The 25063-nt window shown below is 36.6% G+C and overlaps 3 protein-coding genes across 4 annotated transcripts; 2 read left to right on the top strand and 1 right to left on the bottom strand.

Annotated features, from left to right (window-relative positions):
* Positions 1-216: 216 nt before the first annotated feature.
* LOC134821304 (X-ray radiation resistance-associated protein 1-like) lies at positions 217-10291 on the top strand. 2 transcript variants are annotated; one of them, XM_063832029.1, is made up of 19 exons: positions 217-365; positions 1794-1888; positions 2060-2168; positions 2406-2491; positions 2704-2823; positions 3013-3121; positions 4109-4220; positions 4428-4584; positions 4941-5060; positions 5237-5436; positions 5663-5771; positions 6133-6237; positions 7165-7474; positions 7598-7796; positions 7943-8005; positions 8115-8231; positions 8418-8585; positions 8719-8871; positions 9308-10291. In XM_063832029.1, exons 1-14 carry the CDS (start codon positions 263-265, stop codon positions 7690-7692), a joined length of 1830 nt encoding a protein of 609 aa, XP_063688099.1. In that variant the 5' UTR covers positions 217-262; the 3' UTR covers positions 7693-7796; positions 7943-8005; positions 8115-8231; positions 8418-8585; positions 8719-8871; positions 9308-10291. The 2 variants fall into 2 exon arrangements, with proteins under 2 accessions (XP_063688099.1, XP_063688097.1); XM_063832027.1 differs by having other exon boundaries at positions 231-365; positions 6124-6237.
* On the bottom strand, positions 9973-18268 carry LOC134821305 (ubiquitin-like modifier-activating enzyme 5). Its single transcript, XM_063832030.1, has 12 exons — positions 18124-18268; positions 17868-17941; positions 14839-14915; positions 14563-14717; positions 14156-14361; positions 11950-12034; positions 11730-11807; positions 11508-11590; positions 11196-11289; positions 10946-11058; positions 10681-10774; positions 9973-10558 (listed from the first exon to the last, which is right to left on the bottom strand). The coding sequence occupies exons 1-12, from the start codon at positions 18251-18253 to the stop codon at positions 10491-10493; spliced, it is 1257 nt and encodes a 418-aa protein (XP_063688100.1). The 5' UTR covers positions 18254-18268; the 3' UTR covers positions 9973-10490.
* Positions 16143-17261, top strand: LOC134821165 (uncharacterized). The gene has a single exon (XM_063831836.1). It carries the CDS (start codon positions 16149-16151, stop codon positions 17190-17192), a length of 1044 nt encoding a protein of 347 aa, XP_063687906.1. The 5' UTR covers positions 16143-16148; the 3' UTR covers positions 17193-17261.
* Positions 18269-25063: the final 6795 nt, after the last annotated feature.

Here is a 25063-nt window from a genome sequence, read left to right as displayed (position 1 = left end):
TGTCCTGATATTCATCACTTAATTCACACTGGCATTTGACGACCACTTTACGACATGACGTATTCAAGAGACCAATTTTGAATTCTGATGACCGAAAAAAGGAAATTAATTCACCGAGATATATAGCTAACTTTATATGGTGATTTTAAAACTATTTGTTTTTACCATACCATACTATATCCCCGTGTGTATCCAGTAAATTTAAATCATAACCTTAGCACACTCCTCGTAGGGCCTCAAAATAGGATGACATGACTTGAAAATGACTGAACTGCACACAGCAGACTTTCTACCCGCGTTTGATGGACTGATCCCCGCGTTTCCCGCTCACTCTCTCACCCGCAAGAAGCAGATACTAACTGAAGGTACATTAAACTTGGCAAATAGCCAGAATATTGTGATTATACCCACTCCAACTAGTGTGTGAGAGAGACAAAATTCTCATATATACCTGCCCTGGAGGAGTTAGAATTTAATTGTTGTATTTTTAAACCACTCTAGCATGGTTACTGGTTAGTCCCTGGCAATTGTCTCAGTTTCTATCCGTGCGGGCGAAATACAAGCGTACTATCATTTCATTGTTTCCCACGGTTTATTGTTGTCCCACTGCTTCATTTTAAGATTTATTGTTGTTATTATTGGTAAAATAAGGTTTTAACGGAGAAAAGTTTTTAAATTGGTGATACAATTATAAACTGGTGGAGGTTAGGGAAACCATTAATATATGAAGGCTGATTGTTGAGTTTGGAAGGAGATTCAAACACAGTACTGAATACCGATGATTAGAAATTTCGTACGGATTTTGTACGGATTCATTAATAAGCCTCACGATTTAGATTGGTCTGGCTCGAATTTTTCTGCACCGAATATTGATTGTACTTTCTCTTCTTGAAATATTTCCAGTTCAAAACCCCCTATTATGTAAAAGTACTATATCTATTGTCTTAATAATTTGCTGATTCAAGAGTTGGTGGAGTGCGGTGCTCACACAATAAATTAAATCATCAACCGTACAACACTGATTAAACATTTTAAGTTATAAAATCCTTTATCTTTACTTGTTACTTTTCATAAATCTTAATATGTTTCACGTATTGATCACGTTTAAACAGATATTTAAACAGTTAATTAACTGAATAAGAATGTTGCTTTAACATCCTGTCGTCGTATCAAAACCACACTAGCATTCATTAAGCAGTGACTTCTTTAAACTTTCTATTTAAGGATCACTTTTATATTGTTACACCGTTACTCTGTTAGCACAGCTTAAGTTACCTATCCGACCGACGCGATAGTAATTAAAATTTGTCATAAGATGCTCAGTTCAAATCATTGTCCGCTATTTGTTTGTTCGTTTATTTGTGCTACTGATGGAGCTGGATTCTTTAATTCCGTACAGATCTCGTTATCTACCCAGAGGTTTATCCAATCACGTTCGTGCATGTGAAATTACAGAACATGTGAGATTGTAAATTTGCGTGCACATCGTTTTTGCAAGTCGTGGTATTATGAAAAATTCAATGTGAGATGATCATCAGTCGATAATAAACGAATGTTAAGTTTACGATTGAATACACTGTACTTTGACTGTTTACTGTTTATCTTGAACCAATAAGACGTCAACATTAAAGAATCTGCCAGAAATTGTATTGAGTTTAAAGTGATCACAATTCAAATAAAAATGTAGCAGGAATTCAGAAAACAATGAACATTTCCAATAACTGAAATAACCTCTGTAGTCAAGAAGGTAACTGAGAGAGAACATATAGTTTAGTTGAAACTCTCTATCCCAGGTGGAGCATGGCTGGTAGAGCACCAGGAAGCCCAACACCGGAGGTATCACAGCTTCCTCCTCTACGACCAGGACTACATCCAGCATAGGCAACAGGTTGGTAATACCTTGTTCGTGCATCACGGAGAAATTATTATGTTTAGGGACTGAAACTGTTCCGAGTTTTACGGAATATGAACGTTTCTGTTGATGTCTCGTCCGTGTTTAATAATACCAAAACTATTGTTATTAATCGGGGAACTGATAAAATAATGCAAGGAGTCACAGGAGGCTGAGAAACAGTTAGGGGAGAAGATATTGGACGGGTACTACCTACTGAACTGTGCTAAGTTAGACGACCCACAAGATATCTGTAGTATAGATATCTCCAACCAAGGTACTGTTCGGTTTGATTATTATGAGCGATGGATTTGGAAGAGTCTAGAAGCTCAGATATTGTGGAAGTAACAATCAAGCTTGGCACCTTCATTGGTTTTAGTTGTTTACCGAATCTGATATTGCATCGCTGTTTCACTTCTTGTATATCATGCTTCACTGCATACAATTCTAAGCAATTTAAGAACAAAAATATAATACTTCTAGTCCTATAAAACATTGAACATTCTTCTTACAGGTTTGAATGCGGCTAAGGAAGATGATTTTGACTTATTCATCAACTTGTTCCACATCAACGCAGCCGAAAACAATTTGAAGTTGGAGGTATAACTCACAATAATAATCAATTAAGATCTGACTTTTTAGTTTTTATTTTCCGGTTATCATTTGTCATCTTTTCAGAACCGTCGAATTGATTGATGGCAAATAGTGTCATGATAGTACGTATTGAAATATTATGATTTTTTTTTATTAAAAAAAAAAAAATATTATGATAACTTCTACTAAATTACTACTGATAATAACATTATTTTCAGTGTCTCTCCTCGTTTCCCATGGTTCGGGAGATTCAGTTCCAGTTTAACAGTTTGAGTAAAGTTAAACTGTCACCGAACCACTTCCTACATCTCGACACTTTGGATCTGTCTTACAATCAGGTTATTGGGGGAGAGTTTACAATAAATACTAAATCTTATTAATGTGTAACTCTTGTAACTCTTGTAACTCTTGTAACTATTGTAACTCTTGTAACTCTAATGTCCTCTCAACTTTTGTGAGCAGTGCAATTCAGTTTTGTGAATATAACCAAAACGTCTGAATGGTAGTAACCTCACTAAACTCTTCAGATATCACATAGTGGAATACTGAACATAGGGCTCATTGAGAGACTGAGAGTTCTGGTATTAACAGCTAACGAGATTAAAACTCTACCGTCAAACATGGCATACCCAGCAGGTATTTAATGTTCTGTTATAGACTTTGATTTAATTTTAATTTTAGAGTTATAATTAAATTGAAGACCCTATATTTATATTTGGGCTGATTGTAAGTTTTGTCGTCCCATTTGTTCTTGACAGTGGCCATTCTGAAAAGAGCGTACGACAAACACAAGCAACCTCAACTGCTTCATTATCAGCCGAGTCACTAAGTCGAGTATTAAATTTGTATCTTTGTGTTTTAGAACAAAAAGAACAATGTATCAGACTCAGTCTGATCAGTGCTCACAGCTCTAGACATTTGACACTCGGAAGACATTACAGTTGATTGTCAGCTTTCATAGTTTCCTTGGATGAGTTAATTCGCAATGATGTCTATAATATGCTTTGAGTTGTACAACTACAAAGGTTGGGAACTTTGGTATGTGCTAAAGTATTTGTTGCGAATGAGAGAATGTTTTAGGTAAGAGTAAATAATAGAAGACACTCAATATTTTCCAATAACAGCCTAGCTAAGTTAGGGCAATTCGGTTATACGTAGACGGACACATAACGCACTGTTAACACACAGTTAAGGTCACAGGGGGGGGGGGGGGTCCGAGGTCGAAAAAATATTTTTTGCCAGTTGGCAGACCACGTACTACCTGACGCTCGCACACCACCCCACAAAAAATCAAAAATCGGCACATTATACTATTGGAAAAGACCTTGACAAACACTGTTGCCAAGATCCCATGTCGTAAACTGTAAAAGAAGATAGATTTTAAACAAAATTGCAGTTGAAGTTTTCATTTACAATAGGTTTACAATAGGTAAACCTCAAAATTTGACGCGCGATATCTACAGATGGGAAACTTTTTTTTCGGTGGGGACAAAAGCATTCGAATATTTAGATTGAGCTCTACAACATATCTCAAAATCTCGAAATTGTCCACGAAGTGCTATCTCGAAAACAAATCATAGTGAGCCCCCCTTAACTCTAAATTAACCTCTCCCTCTATTTCAGTTGATAATGAGAAGCAGATTTACCAGAGGTTTGCCAACCTGGAGGAATTGTATTTAGACAACAATCATCTCTGTGACCTCTCTACCTTCGCCACTCTGGGGGCTCTCAAAAAGTAAGCCTGGACATTTTATCTTTATTTCTTCGACCTTCAGCTTGAAATTGACGAGTGGGTATCATTAAGATCCCGAACGAATTAATATTGAATCACATCAGTTTAACTCTGAAAACATGATGAGAAATACTAGAGATTGGTTGGTAGTACAATTAAATACTTATCACTTTATCAATGAGACATGAGCCCTAAAATACACGTTTTAAGGTTGAAGTACTTGAACCTTGCTAAGAATCACATCTACTACATACCTCATTTACGGGTGTTGGGTTCTGCAATAGCTCATGTCGAGGACTTTAAAGCACAGAACAAGTCCGCAAAGTCTACTCGGACCAAGTCTCAGAGATCCTCCGCTAACTCTCAGGTGATTAATTAACAGGTGATTAATTAACAGGTAATTAATTAACAGGTGATTAATTAACAGGTGATTAATTAATAGGTGATTAATCAACAGGTGATTAATTAACAGGTGATTAATTAACAGGTGATTAATTAACAGGTGATTAATCAACAGGTGATTAATTAACAGGTGATATTTGCATATCGTAATACTTAAATAAAATTTAGAAGTTGCCATTAAACCTTAAAAATACCAATTAATAACACAATCAAGTTTGGACAAATGGATACAAATTTATTCAGTAAATAAATTGTTCAAGACTTTTGAAACGCCCTTTGTTTCTATTAGTTGATCTTTTGATGATGTAGTAACCCCGTCAGAAAATGAAGCAAGAAATTTCAAACTCGGAGTTTGGTTTGACGAAAAGCAAAATAACTCCAATCCAAACCAAGACACCCAAAAAGCTGATCGATGTTTTACCTGGAAAAGACGACAATAGTGTAAGTAAAATTGTTGATTTGAAAACTTGGCCGAAAAAAGTGCGATTATAAGTATTTTACCGTTATCCCAAGTTTCTTGAAAAAGAAAACAAATTATCAAAACTATTAAAAGAGACAATAAAATTTAAAGCCAGTTTAAACTTTTAAATTATTATTATAATTATTTCTTTCTGCAGGAGGACTCGCCTGATGTGCTGGAAGACGATACCCCCGAATCAGAGATCAGTACCCCAGATCTTGAGGACGAAACCCCAACAATCCGAGATAAGAAACCAATCTCACGTCCAGAAGAGGAGGACATTGAGACAGGGGTGTCCAGGGGAGACTCCCCGGCCTCCCTGAGTCGAGAACAAATAGTTCATGTGGGGAGTAGCAGGTGGGGAAACATCTTTGTTGAATATTTTATAATTGAATATTTAGTTACAGAGAGTTGGCCATTATTAACCGATACTATGATATTCAGAGTTCGATCATATATTGATGCTCAGGCTTCCGTAACATTTCGGGACCAACCAGCTGTATTAATAAATCAACACAACCACAAAATATTCGTTCAAAAACAATTCATGTCGAATAATAATAAGATCTAATTAAATATTCAGCGCATTTCCGGGAGGAAGTGTTAAGAGTGGAATGATGGAACGGGACATGAACAAGTCCGATAGTCCTGATGCCATCAGAAAAAACAAACTCAATGTCGACGCCTATCTGGTCTGTTAATTAACTTTTTGTTTTAAATTAAGGTTATATAAATAAAATAATTGTCATGAGCTTCTAGACCTAATTCTTCGTTATATTAAAATAATCAAGTGTTCCACTTGTTTGAAATAAGTATATCATTATATCATCAACCTTTTGTGCATATATCTGTCTGTCATTATATAATTATAATCCACGAAGAGCCTCTCGTTATAACTTTATAAACGTAGCCACAAAAAGCTCAGCAGTCCGCCCGGAACCTTACAGTCAGAATCTTCCCTCGGCCCTAAAAATCCTTTACACAGTACTAACTCCTTTACACAGTACTAACTCCTTTACACAGTACTAACGTTCACATTACCAGCTCCCCCAGATTAGCGAGGGTAAGTCAACAGCAGAGACAATGTACCAGACTGCGCCCATGCCGCTTCAGCAACCGTTCCCTCAGCTGCAGACTCTTATCTTATCTGATAACGTGGTGAGTACTCTTATCTTATCTGATAACGTGGTGAGTACTCTTATCTTATCTGATAACGTGGTGAGTACTCTTATCTTATCTGATAACGTGGTGAGTACTCTTATCTTATCTGATAACGTGGTGAGTACTCTTATCTTATCTGATAACGTGGTGAGTACTCTTATCTTATCTGATAACGTGGTGAGTACTCTTATCTTATCTGATAACGTGGTGAGTACTCTTATCTTATCTGATAACGTGGTGAGTACTCTTATCTTATCTGATAACGTGGTGAGTACTCTTATCTTATCTGATAACGTGGTGAGTACTCTTATCTTATCTGATAACGTGGTGAGTACTCTTATCTTATCTGATAACGTGGTGCGTACTCATTAGTTCAGCTTCTCCAGCTGATATTATATTAGCGAAATAACGCCAACGATTGGAGTTAATTACATCTAACTGATCAATATAAATAGTTTAGATAAATGTTAATTTTAATTTAGCACAAATAAATAGCTTAATTAAACTAAACATAACAAAATTCAATTTGAATACTTAAAAGCTGGCTATGATAGTATAACCCTATATTTGAACGTCTTAACAAAGTATTCCAGGTTGACATGAAGTTATTATATAATAAGTGGTAAGAAACTTCAAGTTTTGCTAGTATTCGGGCTACCGTTTAGCATTAAAGCTGACAAGTTCAAAAATTGTAACTAAATTTATGATTTGTATTTATGTTAATTGTTAATTGGTAAGCGCCACATCTCACGGAGGCGAACGAAGCATATTTGCTCGACACAAAACAAAAACACACATCACCAAAGCTGTGCAAGGCTACTTAAGCAAAGGCTAAAATTCATCCTCAGATCTCACATTACAAACCAAAGCATGTATCTTTTACTTTGAAAGATAACTTACAACTTACCCAGAACTCTATTCCAGATCTCAGAAGAAGAGGGAGTGTTAGCGTGTGCACTGTGGCCCAAACTCTGCCAACTAGTCCTACACAATAACCCAGTAATAACCCAATGTCGAGGTCTCCCTATTCTTCTCACCCACGAACTCACCCTCCGCAACGGGATCACCATCATCAGAAACCCACCCTCCAAAGTGAAGAAGCCTCCCTCTGTTACAGTAAGCGCAGGAACCCGCCGCATCAAGGAACCCCCTCGACCTCTGCCCAGACAGCCCCACCCAGAGTTGCTAACCCTGGAGTCTGCTCCTTCCCTTGCTCTTCCACCTACTACTGCTGGTTTTCCCTTTAACTCACTAATCATTCAAAATCTAATAATTATCTAATTTCAGCGCTCTTGCCCTATTAAACGAATGCATAGAATGTTCCACCCCAAAATGTTTCTAACTAAATGAACTTCAGGATCCTCAGTGCCTCCCATTTCTCCCTCTGTATCTCTTCCTGAAGCCCAGAAAGAGGCTCCTGAACAGGGCCTCCTGACGAGGGCGTGTTTTTGACTCAAGTGGACGATCAGGAGGCAGAAGAGGAGGATGAAGAAGAAAGTGAGCCTGATATACTGTCTTATACCGCCAGCACTGTTCATATTCCTGATAGATACAAGGTAGACTAATATCAGGTCACATTTACAAATTTGTGTCATTCGAAGAGGTTCATGTTTTTGTTTCATGTGTATGATTTTATTTTGCACCTTTTTGTTTGATGCGTGTAATTTTATTTTACCCTCGGAGTGAATCGTACATATCTCAGGGTTTCGAAGATCTTGTTGACGTTGATGACGACCCCAACGACTATATCCCAGAACATATACAGGTTTATCTATGTTTTGGACTTGAGAATGATATTTTTAGTGTCCTAATTGTTGACGATTGCCGTGAATTCAAACTTATGTATAATTGTTGATACTTTTTTTCTATTTCAGAGTGCTGTAAGTTCCCTCAGGAAAGCACTACAAAAGACTATGATCCTACCCGACATCTATAAACCTGTTTGTAACTCAGAAGTACTTCCAAGGAAGCATATCTACAAGTCTTGCAAGGTATAACATGACTTTGAGGCAATGCGCCGCGCGTTGACGATCTGTAACGCGCGGATATTTTTGTTCTCGCAGTAAGAAAAGTCTAACTTTTCAACAATTTGAAATTTCAGTTGCTATGGCAACAATCCACATGGTTTTCCTAACAAGTTTAAAATAACGAGAATTCTTAACACTTTATTCGGTCAGGGAAAACGTCTGGTTCCAAAGGGCAAGAAAATAGACAAGGATAAACCCCTGAATGATGGATTGCGAATGATAAGGAATCAAAACGTCGCTCTAGAAGGCGGTCTCGGCGACTATATCGCCAGTGAAAATACTAGGACGAAGAAGCAGGGTCGAAGACTGTTGGATCAGGTAATGTTTTCCAAACCCTCCTAGCTATACGATATGCTATGTCTTAGAGCTGCTTCCTTACTTTAGTAATGTTGTCCCAAATAGGGAAACAATACTTGCCGGATACAATTTAACTCCGATACTTTCATTTCAGATTCAAAAGAGATACAATCAAGTAAGAAGTGAATGTTTGCAACAGAGATCCTCTCTTCTGGAAGACATCAGGGGCACTGACCCAAGTATGAAGAGCTCATTCACTCTGGAACAGAATGTACCCAGTTTATCAATACTTCCTCCCCGTACACAGGTACATGATCATTCCATGAGTCTCAAAACCAGTACACCGACAGTACACGGGTCACACCAGAATATTCAACAGAAATCATTGTATTAATAATATAAGCATAGGTATTCATTATTCCGTTACATAAGATATTCTTATTTGCCGTCCATTGCTTGCCACATTAATTAATAAGTACATCTGTATACTCAGTAACAATCCTCTCTGAGACATTGACAAGCATGAAACACGTGTTACAACTGTTGGCATGCAATGTATCCAGTTTACTGTAGTGGATTGTGCATACAGATTACATTAGTAGATAAAATTTACACAACTTAAGTGGGAAAATTGAGAGTAGGTGATCACATATTTCTGTGCCAACAGACCGTGCAATATTAAGCATATCATCTAATCTACAATTTCAATATTATCAAATGCCAACATACAAATTCCCCTCCAGGCAAGCACGTACGACTCAGAGAGAGTTAGCAACACTCCCTACACATTCCGAGAGGAAGAGGATGCAGAAGACTCCATTTCCAGGGAGAGTTCCCAGTATACCCTGTGATAAATCACGTGCTATTCACAAGCTGGCATGTGGCCAACACGTGCTGGATTCTTCAGAGATTTTGTTACGTTTTTGTAAACTGTTAATTGGATAGTATGGAGTTCAGTTGAGGATGTATGAGAGGATGAGAGACAGGATAAAATTAATTTGATGTTATTTGATAAACAGTAATTTAACTTTTTTTAATGCTTTAGATAGATTTTAACCCAAAGATTTGTCATGGCTTGAAGTATATAAACAGCTTTTAAAGTGATAAATAGCTGAAAGTCTTCTGCCTCGCGGTTAATATTTGACAATCAGAACAACAGCTCTATTCCTGCAGATGAGTTCTTATTTAACCACCAACCAAATCTAAAACTTGTGATTTGTTCAGATATAATGTGTAGTTATAGTATGTACATAGGTTTGATAATGTACATATATAATAGGTTTGATAATGTAAGATACATTCGAAGATAATGTTTAAGTTTGGTGATGAGAAAAGTATAAAGATTGTATCCTTTTGTCCATTTGAATTTTACGTTTGTACCTAGCCTGAGAAACAAATAAAATTTGCATTATTAAATCAAAAGCTTGCGTAAAAGATTTTTTCCAATTCCGTCACTCAATTAAAAACGCCGTAATTAAATATCACTTTTTTGAGACACAAATTCGCAAGTATCAAGCAAAAAAGGCACAACTACGAATGAAATTGTACAATGCACTCATGCGACCAATCTGAAGGCGCTTAAACATCTCTTACTCTTTGACAGCAATTAGCCAGAACAGCTTTCAGATAACATGTTTATGAATACATGTTATGTATCATAATTCACATATAGGAATATTAGCAAGATCAAGATAGATACTGGTTAGTTATTCGTACATTTTCGTTTTTTTTTAATTATTCGTAATTTTCTGGTTAATTAGACTTCAGATTTCAATAATTTATCTTGAAGATGAGTGGTCGAAAAAAATCCCTGATTAATTGAAAAAAATCATTCATCATTAAATAAATATCCCACTTAAAAGAAACTGAACTGAAATCCTTATATCAATATTATTCAATATTATTTATCTTCAAACTGATGGGAACCTAAAGCTGATTCATCTGTCTCATCAGGTCTTCTAAACTAGTTCCTTCATCAACCGACACGAGATTGTCTGAAAAAGAGGATTTTACTTGAACTTTATTACAAAAACTCATACAAAATTGAAAATGGCACAGAAAATAACATTATGCGTACAGACTTCACCAACTTCTCTTAACTTGATAATTCCTTTACCTTGCAATGTATCGTTATTAACTTTATCCATCGTGTAAGCGAGTCTGAGACCATCTGTCACTGACAAATCTTCTGATGTGGTCCCACCTTCCTCCTGGTTTTATTATTGGTCGTTTTAGCTTAAACTTAGTTGCTAGCTTACCTTAGCGTTAGAATGATGTTACTAATCCCTAAATGTGTATTTGATTAGCCATGTTTGCAATTATGCCCATCATAAAACTAAGACTTCTAAGATGCCATCTCAAAGCGATGTGTTTTAACTAACGTCCACTAGTGATATTCCCCAATCCTCTTCATGAACTATTTCCTCCTCGACTATTTCTTCCTTAATCGGAGCTGGCGCAGTTTCCGCCCATATCTTCTGTCGTTTCAAACACGCTGATTTAAAATACAAATAAGATTAGGCCGACTTAAAAATTCCTACAAACTATAAGATAATGACTAAGGAATGTCCAATTCAATTCTCCAGAACTTACAAAATAATTGAACCGTAAAGTGACTATTTTGCAACTTACCATTACTGTCACAGGTAGGGTTCGGCTTGAGATTAAATTGCGGGAAGAAATCGTTCAGTGCATTGTAGCCCAAGTATTCTGTTACTTCACCAAACTACACGAGGAAATACAAATTAAAATTTGATGTGTGATTTCTCATTTCTGAAGTTGTGCAACCGATCTCGATCAGCTAATGTCACGCAATAATAAACGCGCGCGCGCGACAATTTCACGTGTCCAGCGCATTTGTAATCACACTTTTTATATTCGCGTGTTCCATATCTTACGGATTGCCACATGTCGCACTAATCATATCTTACAGGGTTGACTTACCTTGAGCAAGTATTTGAGGGTATTTTGGACAAGCAATCCAGCGACTACACCCATTGTTGTCGGCAACGATGCGGCACAAACACCTGAAGATAAGAAGTAAAAACATAAGATAACTTTTTTCACCTTTCCCAACTAACACACAAACTTAACTTTCATAAACATGCGATAACTCGGGAGCCAGATGGCGATTTGAAAAGTCTGTTTGTGAGTATTTGAGCATACCTTCTCTTTTGAGTGTTTTCTCATCGATCTTACTGGCAACAACAAGTGGGGGTGCACACGCAAAGCAGGCTGTTCGTCCTACAGGGAAAATAATTTGTCAAAACAATAATTTATACTGGGTATCACAAAAGTGCCATTAACAAATGAAAGAATAAATAGAAGGTATCATAAATAACATATGATACGTTCTTCTTCCTGTATTTTAATGATAAACATTTACCAGGGTCCAGTAGTTGGATGTGTCCAGATACTGCGTTCTCACTTACTCCACTCTCTATCCACACTTGACCTAATTCGTTGCATGCCTGTGTAATGGAGCAGCTTTTAGAGTTTCAGGAATTCAATTTATATCTCTATATTTATTATAACTCTGTTATTCACATTTTTCCGGAAGTATTCTCTCGTTCAAGATAAGTGAAACTAATCAATTGAATGATGTACCATAGAGTGGTTCATTTTACCAAAAGTTGTTCAAATAATTAGAAATCATATCTTATTAGTTGCTCTATAGGGTCAGGAACGACCAAAAATTTTTTTTTGACTCTAGTGTTCCGGATATGGTCCGCACATGCCACGCCCATTTTTATAGCGTTTCTTATACAGGTAAAATTGTCTAAATCGTCAATTTAGTCATGAAGGAGTATGGAAGGAGTTCTGAATGTGTGCTCCTCTAATATAAACAGTAGAAAATGGTTAACTTTAGTCGAGGTATCAGGTCTCTACAATGTCGGGAAGTTCCTGCAGGAGTTTGCGCATTGCGCTGAAGCGCGGGATTCACTGCGCCAAAAGTGAAGGTCGTAGAGACATGAGACCTTGACTAAAGTTAACCTTTTCATACCATTACTATAGGAGTGTGACACTTTCAGAGTCCTGAACACATTCCTATATCACTTAATCGTCAATTATATGAATTTTACCTGTTAAAATATATCATCTTTAACTGATATCAATTTAGTTTAACACTGTTAGCTTTTAAATAGGAAATAATTTACTTCACACCAAACTTACACACAATATGAGAGTATAAAAAAAGGAGGCTTTCTTGGAGACTACCTGGACCGAGCATCAAAATAGTACACATTGCTGCAGTCATTGTCGAGACTCAAAAATGAGAGGGTCTAGTTGTGGGATTATACTGGATAACAGATATGATGAGTGGTAACATCCTACAAAAGAATGTTAGCTTACTAAGTAATTTTCCTCTTAGCGAATCCTACGAGAACTTAACTAAGTTCCTCCTAGTCCTAAGCATTATCTTGTTTCAGAGGGACTGAGTCATTTTAAAAGATGAAGCCAAAGAAGAGATTCATCTGTTCCGTTCATAGCCGATAGTTGTGAAGAAGGCATTTGCACTCTGTAATTTGTAAGCAAATTTTTTCGATATTTATAGTTATTTACTGACCTTGACGAATCAGCAAGATATCACTGGACCTCGTTAGTCGTTAGTCATGTTATGCTGATCCAGTTAGTTACGAGCTATCAAGTAATCATTCGATCTCATTAATACTGATCCTATCAATGACGAGCTATGAAGTAATCAGTGGATCTCGTCAATACTCATCCTGTCAGTGACGAGTTATGAAGAAATCAACGAAGACCTCATTAATTTCCTTGTTCCACGAAGATATTCAATTCCTCTGGTAACCAAACCCCTTCTGGCCTACTTCAATTCTGAACATATGAAGATTCGAAAACCAAGTCTACCTAAATCTGAACTTTCTGACTGCGTTGGAGAATGGAGAACAATCGAGAAATGATAACCAGTCCCAGGATATAATCAAAGTTCAATTTGGAATCTTTTTGTATTTCTTTATGCTAAGTGTGAGTTTGGTGTGAAGTAAATTATTTCCTATTTAAAAGCTAACAGTGTTAAACTAAATTGATATCAGTTAAAGATGATATATTTTAACAGGTAAAATTCATATAATTGACGATTAAGTGATATAGGAATGTGTTCAGGACTCTGAAAGTGTCACACTCCTATAGTAATGGTATGAAAAGGTTAACTTTAGTCAAGGTCTCATGTCTCTACGACCTTCACTTTTGGCGCAGTGAATCCCGCGCTTCAGCGCAATGCGCAAACTCCTGCAGGAACTTCCCGACATTGTAGAGACCTGAGACCTCGACTAAAGTTAACCATTTTCTACTGTTTATATTAGAGGAGCACACATTCAGAACTCCTTCCATACTCCTTCATGACTAAATTGACGATTTAGACAATTTTACCTGTATAAGAAACGCTATAAAAATGGGCGTGGCATGTGCGGACCATATCCGGAACACTAGAGTCAAAAAAAAATTTTTGGTCGTTCCTGACCCTATAGAGCAACTAATAAGATATGATTTCTAATTATTTGAACAACTTTTGGTAAAATGAACCACTCTAATGTACCACCCAGGCCAACGTAAAACTAAGAAAAGCTAACCTGGTTGATGGCCATCCTGGCCTCGAAATTATCCACACAAGAGAGAACGAGATCAACAGGGTTACCCTGGAGACCACCAGTACTGATAGTGGTCATGAAGTGGTCAAAGTGGTCCACGTGTGTAATGTTGTAGTTGTGGGTGTGTATTTCTACGTCCGGGTTTATGTTGGTAAGTGTATCACGTGCTGCTTCAACTTTTGATAAACCTTTGGATGTGTCATGAATTAAGGAGACATTTCAAAACATGACAAATGAAGTCACAGCAGAGTTGGGAATTTTACCATTTAAGAAAGTTTAATTCTTTCAAAATCTTTCATACAGTGTCTGAAAAATATGAAATTCTACGACTGAAAAACAAACCAGACTGGTCGGGAGTAAAGAAGAGCCGGTACGACTGAAAAACAAACCAGACTGGTCGGGAGTAAAGAAGAGCCGGTTCATGTTGGCCAGCTCGACCTTATCGTAGTCGAAGAGTATGAGTTTGCCAACTCCACACCTTGTCAACATCTCGGAAGTAACACTTCCCACCCCACCGACCCCTACAACTGCCACTGTGTAGTTCCTGGTGTATTACTATTTAGCTCATGACTGAGGTGTTACAGCCGCTAAAATGGGTTGTTAGTGATCTGTATAAAAACATAATAACAAGAAGTGTGTTAAATCTTGTGTTAAATAACTTGTACCTTATTTCCTGATAGTTGTCCACTATTCCCATACGTTGAAGAGCCATAAGCCTTGAATATGGGTTACTGTCAACGACCTGAAAATGAAATATTTTCAGTTTTGATTTATGAAATAATTTTTCACAGAGCATTGTTTTAGTTTAAACGAGCTGAACTCCCATCATCTAAATTCCGGTAGTCAAGATGTAACATATCATAAATTAGTAAGAATCAAGATGTCATGCCACAGATTTTGGCCTTAATTCTTTAATTCCATTTCTCAACCAAAACTATGGCCGGAACCATGTACAACAACCTAAAGCGTTGTGGGAGATAACAGTATAATAAGCTGTAGCCGGAGAGACTAGAGATCTATTACCCCGGTGTAAAAACATAATTACATTGGGGGTTTCACGTGACTAAATGTAATGTTTTAGTCAGTTTATGTTTTTAGCAGGTTATTTTTTAACAAATAATCTTATCAAGTTTTGGTGTCAAAATACAACAAAGCATTGAGATAATATTATGTTCTGCTGAGATTACCATTCTAACATTGTTTTTCAACCGCCGGATTGTTTTAAAAGTTGTAGCCGAATTGTAAAACTTGCACCTACAGCAAATCATGTTCCTGCAGGGGATTCCATCAAAATAAATCTTATTATATACGCGGGAGTCAAGTTATTCATACCACAAGTGGCCGTATACGATTAAAATCTTTTGAAAGGTCTCCTGTACTCACAATCCCACGCATCTATATTTTATATCATATTTTTCCCTGCTCTTGCCGAAGGCAAAAAGATCGTAGGGAATAAGTAATCGGGTTTGGATATATGAGCTATCCCGATGGACCTGCGGTGACGACAAAAGTCTGCTCCTTCGCAATATAGACCACTCCCCTATAATTATGCGTAAAGGAAGCGTCTGTTATGCTGCGCGCGACGCTCGGCATGTGTTAGTTAATTGCAGTATCCAACGCGAATTTCAATTGTCAAACGATGCCGTTCAAATTAAATTAGCCCAAAATTTGTGCGCGGCGTACTAAATATTCGAGTACATGCAATCCTGCACGCGCGCAATGACAAATTACGATGAAAATATTGCAACTTTTTAACAACAAAATAATCCAATATCTAATTTTTATCAATCGATAAAATTAACTTTTCGTTGCAAATATTAACGGTTTAACTTTAAGCAGGGAAAATTAATCGTGCGTGGTGTAACCGCGGCGAAATTCTTGTTTTTACTATGATTTAAGTTGCCGGTGATAACTGATTGATGGCACATTTCAAATCAGAAAATAATTAATTTTATCTCACACCAGGAAATTAAATATGACCAGTGAGCAGTTTCTGGTCCGAAGACCAAAGCAATATCGTGGTACAAACACGAGACACCTCAGTGTTCAAGAAGTTGGCAGATTCAACGATCTGAACCCAGAGGAGCCCATGACGGTGTGGTCAGTGCATTCTGGCGATGATACCCCCGAATTGTGCAGAATTCCTCAACTAGAAGCTCCCATTCAACTGCCAATGAGTTTGCGAACTGAAGAACCGGCTGAGCCGAGTCTGGATTGTTCATCAGTAGATAAGATCTTGAGGTGGGCTGAAGCTGTGAATTACAATATGTGTGATGTTGACATAGTGGCTAGCAGGAGATTGATAAGAAAGTTATGTCAGATTCCCTACAATAGAAAAGATCCGTGGAAGGCCAAATTATACAAATACAACAACACCCTGTACCTTGAGAGTGACGACACACAACTAGATGGTCCCGTGTTTTGGCCAGATGATTACAGGAAGTACGGGGAGTGGGGTGTTGTGTTCGAGGACGTGATGAGGACGGGAGGGAGAAGAACGGCCGGATATTCGTGTCAGGATGTGGATATCAGGATGACACGACTTGTCCAACTAGGACACCTGAAGCTACTAACCAACTCTAGGATACCCTGTCGATTACCCGGGGATCACCAGGATGTCCTGGAGAACTACGTTGAGTTAAAAACAGCCCCAGTAATTGAAACAGATAGGCAGCATGTAAATTTTGAAAGATTCCAAACCAGGAAGTTTTGGGCTCACTGTGCTCCTCTTGGCATAAACAAAGTCTACGTTGGATTCAGAACAGAAGACGGAGATCTGAAGGCAATACAGAAATTCACAATGAAAGATCTAGAAAGAATTGCATCAAACTACTGGCGACCAGAATGCATGCTGTCCTTCCTAAAGGAGCTGATGTTTTGGTTACAAGATAAGACAAGTAATGGTATGACGTATAGTCTCAATTATGATGGTCAGGGATTTAATGATCCTGTGAAACTCGTTCCTGGGGAGCAAGATGATTTGGTGAGGATTGTAAGGGCGACCTTTCCAGAAGAGTAAGAAGGCGCTGTTCCAGAAACTGTATCAAATTTCCAGAATATTCTACATTTTGATTTTAGTGTAAAACATACTAATTTAAACTAATTACAACACTACAAATCTATTACATTTATTGAGAAAATTATGTAATGTAACGCGATGGAAGTTCTTTAAGCGGGCAATTCCAGTCCAAACCCTGGAAACATGACATAAAAGATTTGTTTTTACTTGTTTGAATGAAAAGCACTAATACTCATCATCGTACATTAATTGGTTATCCGTAGATCTATTATAATATGATAGAGCCTGAGTATCTTGTGGTTTATCAGTCACGACTACTTAACCTATTACTCATACCTAATTTATTAATATCAATAATTCGATATTAAATGCAATGAAATATTACCCAGCCAGTTTTATTTGATGACTCTTAGTTACTAGAAGTCTTAGCATATTGATTATTAATGTTACAACGTAAAATGGTTCATCAGTGCAGGACCAGGATTCAAAAAATAGGCTGATTTTAATTAAGACAGGATTCCAGTCGAGCCTTGACTATGGCCCCTTTTCAACCCTAACCCTTTACCAAATTCAAAGCTTTACCTTCGCCTAAAAACAGGTAGGGCATGAGGAATTTAACAATTTGCACAAGATTACTAATAGTAGGTACAGTGAATTTATAAAGATATAACAAACCTCACTACTCATTGTAGCAATCTTCTGTCTGACTGGCTCCACTTTTTTAGACTTAAGGTCTTTCAATTCCTGCTCTGAAATTCGGCATTACTGTGAATGATAACAGTTTTCCAAATTCGATAATTAACTTTTAAGTTGCATATAAGGACCACAGATATAGATTGGAAATACTGAGCAAAATTAGACTTAATAATATTTATAGTGAAGGCAAAATATCATCCAACCTTTTAGTTTATTTAGAAGCACACGAACTTACCAAGCTGTTCACATTTTCGTTTCCAGTATATTTTCTCATTGATATCGTCATTGAGTTGTTGGTCAAGCTTTTGTTGCAGTTGCTTAATGTTGTTGAGCGTTGTGGATGTTTCCTCAACACAGCGAGACATTCCTATTGACAGCTGTTATATTCATAAACAAATTTCCATTGTAAATATTTTCAACTTTCTATCTACGAAAATTCATTATTGAATTATACATATACACCTACCGTACTTGATTTCCTAGTTTATACCACCATTAAAATGTGTTTTGGTTCGAGGTTTTTATCTGCATATTTAAAGAATCATGTTTGAACATAGAGATAAGTGATAAGTCGACCCATTACCAGTTGTTAAATTTGCTTTCCTCATTATATGAGAGAACTCCAGGAGTCTTGCTACTATACATATCAAGTAGCCAGCAGCATATAGCATCACAGAAAATGGAATTGTTTTAGCGCAAGTGGGGAGTTCTAGTTGACAAGGGTTGAATTTTTTAAAGAAATTGAAAAAATTTTCACAGCAATTGAGACCTAAAAATACTTCAAAGATGCATTTACTGAGTAAGTCAATCAGAAGATAATTTTGTGAGTAGTCTGTGATAACATTAGAGGACGTTGCCGCTTCGACACGCAGCGCAAACTATCATTTTTGCTCGCAGAATGTTGCTCGTGGAAAGTTGCTCATGGAACGTCGCTCGCGGAACGTTACTCAATCTAAGTAAACTATAGGTAAAAATATAATATTAATCATAAGCTAAAATGTACTAATCTTTGTATTCTAAATGGGGAAAAAGAAGAAACATTGTCAGTCAGTCGAGAAAATTGTCAGTCAGGCTATATGGCAGCTTTGTACAACAAACTCGAAGGGTTGACATCGTCAATCAAGGGATAACATTTAAATCAAACATGAATAAATTAGATATATATTTCAAGGGGTTGTTCACATGTTACGTAATCAGCTGAGGGGGGGGGGGGGATTTCCGAATGATTACGCTAGTGTTATTTTGACACAATAGCTATGTGTAAAACTGATTACGGATGGGGGGGGGGGGGGGGGGGGGGGTAAAAATGTTCCATAAAACGATTACGTAATATGTGAACGACCCCTAAATACAGATGTTTCCAAATATGAATCATGAACAAATCAACATGGAATGGTAAGTATACATATAATAGTTTAATACCTTTCTGACCGTTTTTGATCGGGAATCGTCTTTAAATTATTTTGGGGAATATTTTGACTTGATATAACGACGTCGTCGTAATGACACAAGTGACTGATCAACCACCTTATTTGATAGTGTTTTTAAAAATAAAGTATTTATATTTTTAACTTGGGGTGTAAATATATTTAGGGTTTTTATTTTTTAAATTACAGATCTTTCATACTATTTGTTACTAAAATGCTCATTGTAGCCTATAATATTTAGATTTTCATCATCATCATCATAATACCTTTCATGTTGATTCGTTCGTAATTCATAATTAGAAACATTTGTATTTCCCTTTAGGGAATTGCTCACAGGGAAATGAGAAATAGATTCCATTTTTAAGACATCAATTTCCTCATTCGGAATCAATGAAACGAGAAATTTGATGGGGATGGAAATAGAGAAGTAAACAAAAGTAAACAGTAGCAGTAAAATTAAGAAAGTCCACAGTTCTTTTCTTCCGGAGAGGGTGAGACCATATTGGAACAAACTGATTTATGATTTGATTTAAACAATTTCAATCTGATTCACGATGTCAATTTGATTCACGATGTCAATCCTTCGCATTTCGCCGATCTGCATACGATGGTTGCGAGAAGCATTATTGGATGCGCGCGCGCGACCCAGTAGTGCATCGCGCTACAAGATGTCAATCATTTGCAGCTCAGCTAGGCTGCTAACTGCTGCTGTCGCGCTATTTGCAGCAGTTAACAGCAGTTAGCAGCAGTCAGCAGCAGTTAGTAGCAGTTAGCAGCAGTCAGCAGCTACTATAGTTACCCCTGTGAGTAGGGCATCGCACTATAACATCTCAATGGACCTTTTGTAGATATTTTCACTTAATTAGTCTAAGTTTACCTTTCTGCTTCAATCTGTCCATCCTCAGATGTGATTTCAGTTTACTTTTGATAACGCTAGATTCTAATAAGTCTTCAAAAAAGTGAAACAAAAAACAACACCGCGCGCGTAGCCTCGACAGTAAATGTTGTGTTGTGATACAAAAATAAAATGTACACGCGCCGCAATTACGTGCACAATGATCAAAAATAACTAAATTATAAAAATTAATTAATATAATAATCATTCCAATATTTAATTCCAAATACTGAATTCACACAGCAATGTGTCTACACATTTTGCGGTCGTGCGTTAATATTGCAAACGAGATCAGGGCTTTGGTTTATATTACCTGAGGACCCCAGGCTATTATGTTCATTAACGAAGGCTATTATGTTCATTAACGAACAAAGATTTGGCGGAATGACAGGCTGAGCGCGGCCCAGTAATGGTTTATAGGGCAAAATACTGAATACATTAATTTAAATTTGACGATGTCAATTCATCGCAGCTCGGGCCTCGGCGAGGCCCAATGGCACATTTCGCCGATCTAACGAGATGCATAGTTACAAGAGGCATGGTTTCGAAAAGCATAATTGAGTGCGCGGCGCAGCCCAGTAACGCATCGCGCTACAACTGAAAACAGTGAAATTATTCATTTAAAAATAATTTTAAATCATTTGCTCATTATTTTATTGTATATGATTATTTTACACATTATATTACACATTAATTTCAACTTTACATTGCATTATTAATGACACATTAAAAATTATTATTTTCAGTTTAAGTTTCAAGTTTAATATGTAGCTCGATGCACTATTTAATTATGTCTTAATTTAATTATGTCTTAACAGGTGATACTCGTAAAATATTTGTTTTAGATATTTAGATAATTAGATCGTTCCAACTCGGCGCGCGTCGGCTAATATTAAATACTAGTGGACTCTATGCAGCTCTCCCAGCGCCCCTAATTTTACTGATCTGGAGGTCACATTTTATTGAGCCAGTACAGGCTAATATTAAATACTAGTGGACTCTATGCAGCTCTCCCAGCACCCCTAATTTTACTGATCTGGAGGTCACATTTTATTGTTCATTTTCTTGTTTAACTATTCAATCTTTGTCTCGGCGTTCATTCTCTGTCTCGACATTTATTCTCCGTCTGACTATTTAATCTGTCTCAATGTTCATTCTCTGTCTCGACGTTCATTCTCCGTCTCACTATTCAATCTGTCTCAATGTTCATTCTCTGTCTCGACGTTCATTCTCCGTCTCACTATTCAATCTGTCTCAATGTTCATTCTCTGTCTCGACGTTCATTCTCCGTCTCACTATTCAATCTGTCTCGACGTTCATTATTTGTTTAACTATTCAATCTCTTTCTCAGTGATCATTCTTTGTTTAACTATTAAATCACTGTTCATTCCTGTCTCGACGTTAATTCTCCGTCTCATTATTCAATCTCTGCATCAGTGTTCATTCTCTATTTTAGAGTCAATTCCCTGTCTTACCTATCAATCTTTCTCGGTGTTCATTCCCTGTCTGACTGTTCAATTTCTGTCTCACTGTCCATTCTCTGTCTCGCTGTTCAATCTTCGTGTTTCTTTCAAAGTGTTACAGTGACAAGGAGACCGAATGATATTGTTTTTTTTTATAATCAGAGGAAGCAACTCACGGTATCACTCTCAGAAGAGACATGTTTCATCATTTACCGGAATTGCAACCAAATATACACAATAAGGTTTGGTACTTTATCCGTACATCCCCTTTAATAGCTACAATAAATTGTCTATAAAATTTACATAAACAAACTTAAGAGACCTCAAAGCTCGTCTTCTGAGGGATGAGATTGAAGGATACGTCATCCAGTCCAAGGTGCTGGGCTTTTTGTCTTCCTCTGATTCCCCTGAGTGCTATGAGTGTGCTTCGTAGCAGATCAAACCTGAATCGTGTTCTGATGTGATATTGTTGTAAAATAAAAAGCTTGTCCGCTTTAGTTGTAGTGATATTAAAACATATACAACACCATGTATTATGAAATTTTAGATTTTGTTACAAAATATGGACAGTGAATTTGATGTTGTTGTCTAATAATACAAGACGTGAGGCGCGGCGACATTATAAATTTTAGAATTGCCCGCGCATTTTAGTACTTTGCCGCGGCTCCACTAGTATTTAACGTTTACCGCGCGCGTCTTGGTAGGTTATAAACCTACAATTCACATAGCCATGTGTATACGCGTACTGCAGTCGCGCGCTACTGCAAGCGAGAGGGCTCTGGTTAGAGCAAAACCTACAACATAAGTCATAAACCCTAATCCATAATTGAATCACAACCCTAACCCTAAGTATAATACAAAACCCCGAAACTAACCATTTCCCTAACCACAATTTTACTAATAACCCAAGCCCTAAACAATCGAATTCGTGTTTTAATTATATAGACTGTCACTTGACCAAAACGGTTTTTTGACCATCATTCTCCAGGGAAACATTTTTACCTCACGTCATGGAGGGTGATTCGGAATCAGCGTCCAAAAATACACTGAGTTAAACTACTCTCATACCCTCAGGCCCTTTTCACAAGAATTTTCTTAAAATTTGGGCGAGCGATTCAGTAGGAGCGCAATTATTTGTTATTTCCTCAACAACTTAATGTTGAATGTTGACTTGAAAATGTGACTTTTTTACATCCTACAATTTTAAGGGTCATTTTAAAGGCTCTTGATAAAATGCTGCGTCTCGGTACCAGCGAAACAAAAATACAATATTGTTGTTTGTATACGTCTTCTTAAATTTTTGTTTTATCGTGTTGTTTACAGTACATTACAATGTAGATGTTCTGAAGTAAAAATAAATGAAATAGTGATAATTATAATAATTCTATACAGTTACATAATTGAAACAATTATGGTCCCTTATAGTGGGCAGAGTATGTGTCTTTGTTCAAGTGTTCAAATGAAATAGTAACAGTGAAATGTATTTGCACACAGAATGCTATATCTTGATACATGCAACATTAAGTTAACTTATCATATCTGTGAGTTTATTCAGTTTGTAATCAACAATTATGGTATTTATGAGGTTAAATTGATCATTAAATGATACTTTTGGAGTAAGTAAAAATATAATACTGTGTTGAACATTTTTGTCATTTATTTTGTTATGCTTTCAGTATCTGACTTATGTAAGCAAATTCCATTGATTGAAGCTTCTTCTGGCACTAGGTCAGTTAAACTAGAAAAAGGTCCTTTACCAGGCATCATTATATCTGTAAGTGACATCTTATCAGCGAAATCTCCCATTTCACTCATTGCAGCATTTTTAGCTGCTTTTGATGCAGCTTCAGTTTTCTCTTTTAAATATTTCATTGTTTCCTCTGATAGTTTTGAGTATGTTTGGAATGCATAGGAGAAGAGAGCAAAACCAAATGTAACTGACGAAAACAGCATTGCAGCCTGAAAGTCGTATTTCGTCATTTAAGGGTTGAAGCTGATAATATAATATGTAGTTTATGTATTACTGTCCAGTATATAATTTAAACGAAATATGTCATATATTAAGTTTATTAACTTAAAGTCTTACCTGCTTTGGATCATTTGGGTGTCCAAGATAATAATCTCCAAATCCCACTGTAGTCAAAGAAATCATGCAGTAATAGACACCCTGATAAAGAGTCCAATTTTTACCATACACTGATATCTCATTCTGCGTGTGTGTGTATCCATAACCAGATAAGGATATCACACTTGCATTACTGTAGATTTCACCCACGCGAGATGAGAAGTACCCAAAATCTGTGATTTAAACATTAAATTAAAAGATTACTAAGACCAGTGCAATAGAATTTACTAAATATAATGATACACTTTTTTGGTCAGCAATCTCCCGATTCTTATGATTTGCATAAACAAATCAGTCAGTTGAAACGATTTAAATCTCTCATTGGAGGGCACTCATATTTTTCTTCTTTAACTTACAAGACAAACCCAATAAGAAGAGGGACATGATGATTGCAATATTAATGTAGGCGATTATAAGTTCGGTGTATCTGTGTTTGCAAATTAATTTTACAAAACTGCTTTTTTCGTTCATATACTCAAACATGCTGACGATAAACTTTCCTGCAGAAACGATTAGATTTATTACTTATTAAACTTATTTATTATTCAATTGTAAGGCTTCTGTTACAATTACGATTAATAAAATTTGTTATGAAACAACATTTTGATTCTAAAGTTTGGTGCTGATTCATAAATCATAAACAAAACCTGATGCTCCTAGCATGATAAAGTATAGGGGAAGTCCTGCCATGGCATAAAGGCAGCAAGCTACCTTACTGTACCAAGTTGTAGGATGTAACACTCCATAACCTGGGAAGATGAGCTCACCACTTAAGAAATTTTCTATGTAATAATGGTTGTGTGGTTTTTTGTTACCTCATTAATTTGCTATCCAAAATGTAAAATAACAAATTGTAGAAATTTATTCAAATTGAATACTGGAATGCACTCATTGTATGAGAAGATAGACAATATAAATCATACTTTTGATCAGTGTACACTGTACTACTACTGAAATACTTAAAAATTAGCTTTGTTACTGGACCAGAATGCCAGAGATTTGAGCGAAAATATGCCAGATTTTCGACTGAACAAGATATCCTGTTGGTTCCCTCTACATTCATAGTTAAATAATTTAGTCAATTGTGATTCATCAACACAGCAATACAAAGTCCATGTTCCACACCCACCATTAAAAAGAGATAACACTCCTTACCTTCTTTGTTTTACTAAAATCTATGTTTTACTTACCCACAGTAGTTATAACAGAGACACAGGAATCAAATGCAGCCCAGAAAGACCACCTTTTTCTGGGATATTTGGTGA

The sequence above is a fragment of the Bolinopsis microptera genome, chromosome 9 (genome assembly GCF_026151205.1).
Source record: "Bolinopsis microptera isolate Bmic1 chromosome 9, MBARI_Bmic_1.0, whole genome shotgun sequence".
Lineage (NCBI taxonomy): Eukaryota > Metazoa > Ctenophora > Tentaculata > Lobata > Bolinopsidae > Bolinopsis > Bolinopsis microptera.
This window is presented reverse-complemented; position numbering and strand designations above follow the sequence as displayed.

Coding starts and splice junctions, on each gene's coding strand:
- LOC134821304 (XM_063832027.1), top strand. CDS start 263: ATGACTGAACTGCACACAGCAGACTTTCTACCCGCGTTTGATGGACTG. Junction 2,824..3,012: donor TGGATCTGTCTTACAATCAG/GTTATTGGGGGA, acceptor TAAACTCTTCAG/ATATCACATAGTGGAATACT. Junction 5,437..5,662: donor GTTCATGTGGGGAGTAGCAG/GTGGGGAAACAT, acceptor TTAAATATTCAG/CGCATTTCCGGGAGGAAGTG.
- LOC134821165 (XM_063831836.1), top strand. CDS start 16,149: ATGACCAGTGAGCAGTTTCTGGTCCGAAGACCAAAGCAATATCGTGGT.
- LOC134821305 (XM_063832030.1), bottom strand. CDS start 18,253: ATGTCTCGCTGTGTTGAGGAAACATCCACAACGCTCAACAACATTAAG. Junction 14,916..17,867: donor TTGCTACAATGAGTAGTGAG/GTTTGTTATATC, acceptor TTTCATTTTCAG/GTCGTTGACAGTAACCCATA. Junction 12,035..14,155: donor CCAGGATGGCCATCAACCAG/GTTAGCTTTTCT, acceptor TCCATTACACAG/GCATGCAACGAATTAGGTCA.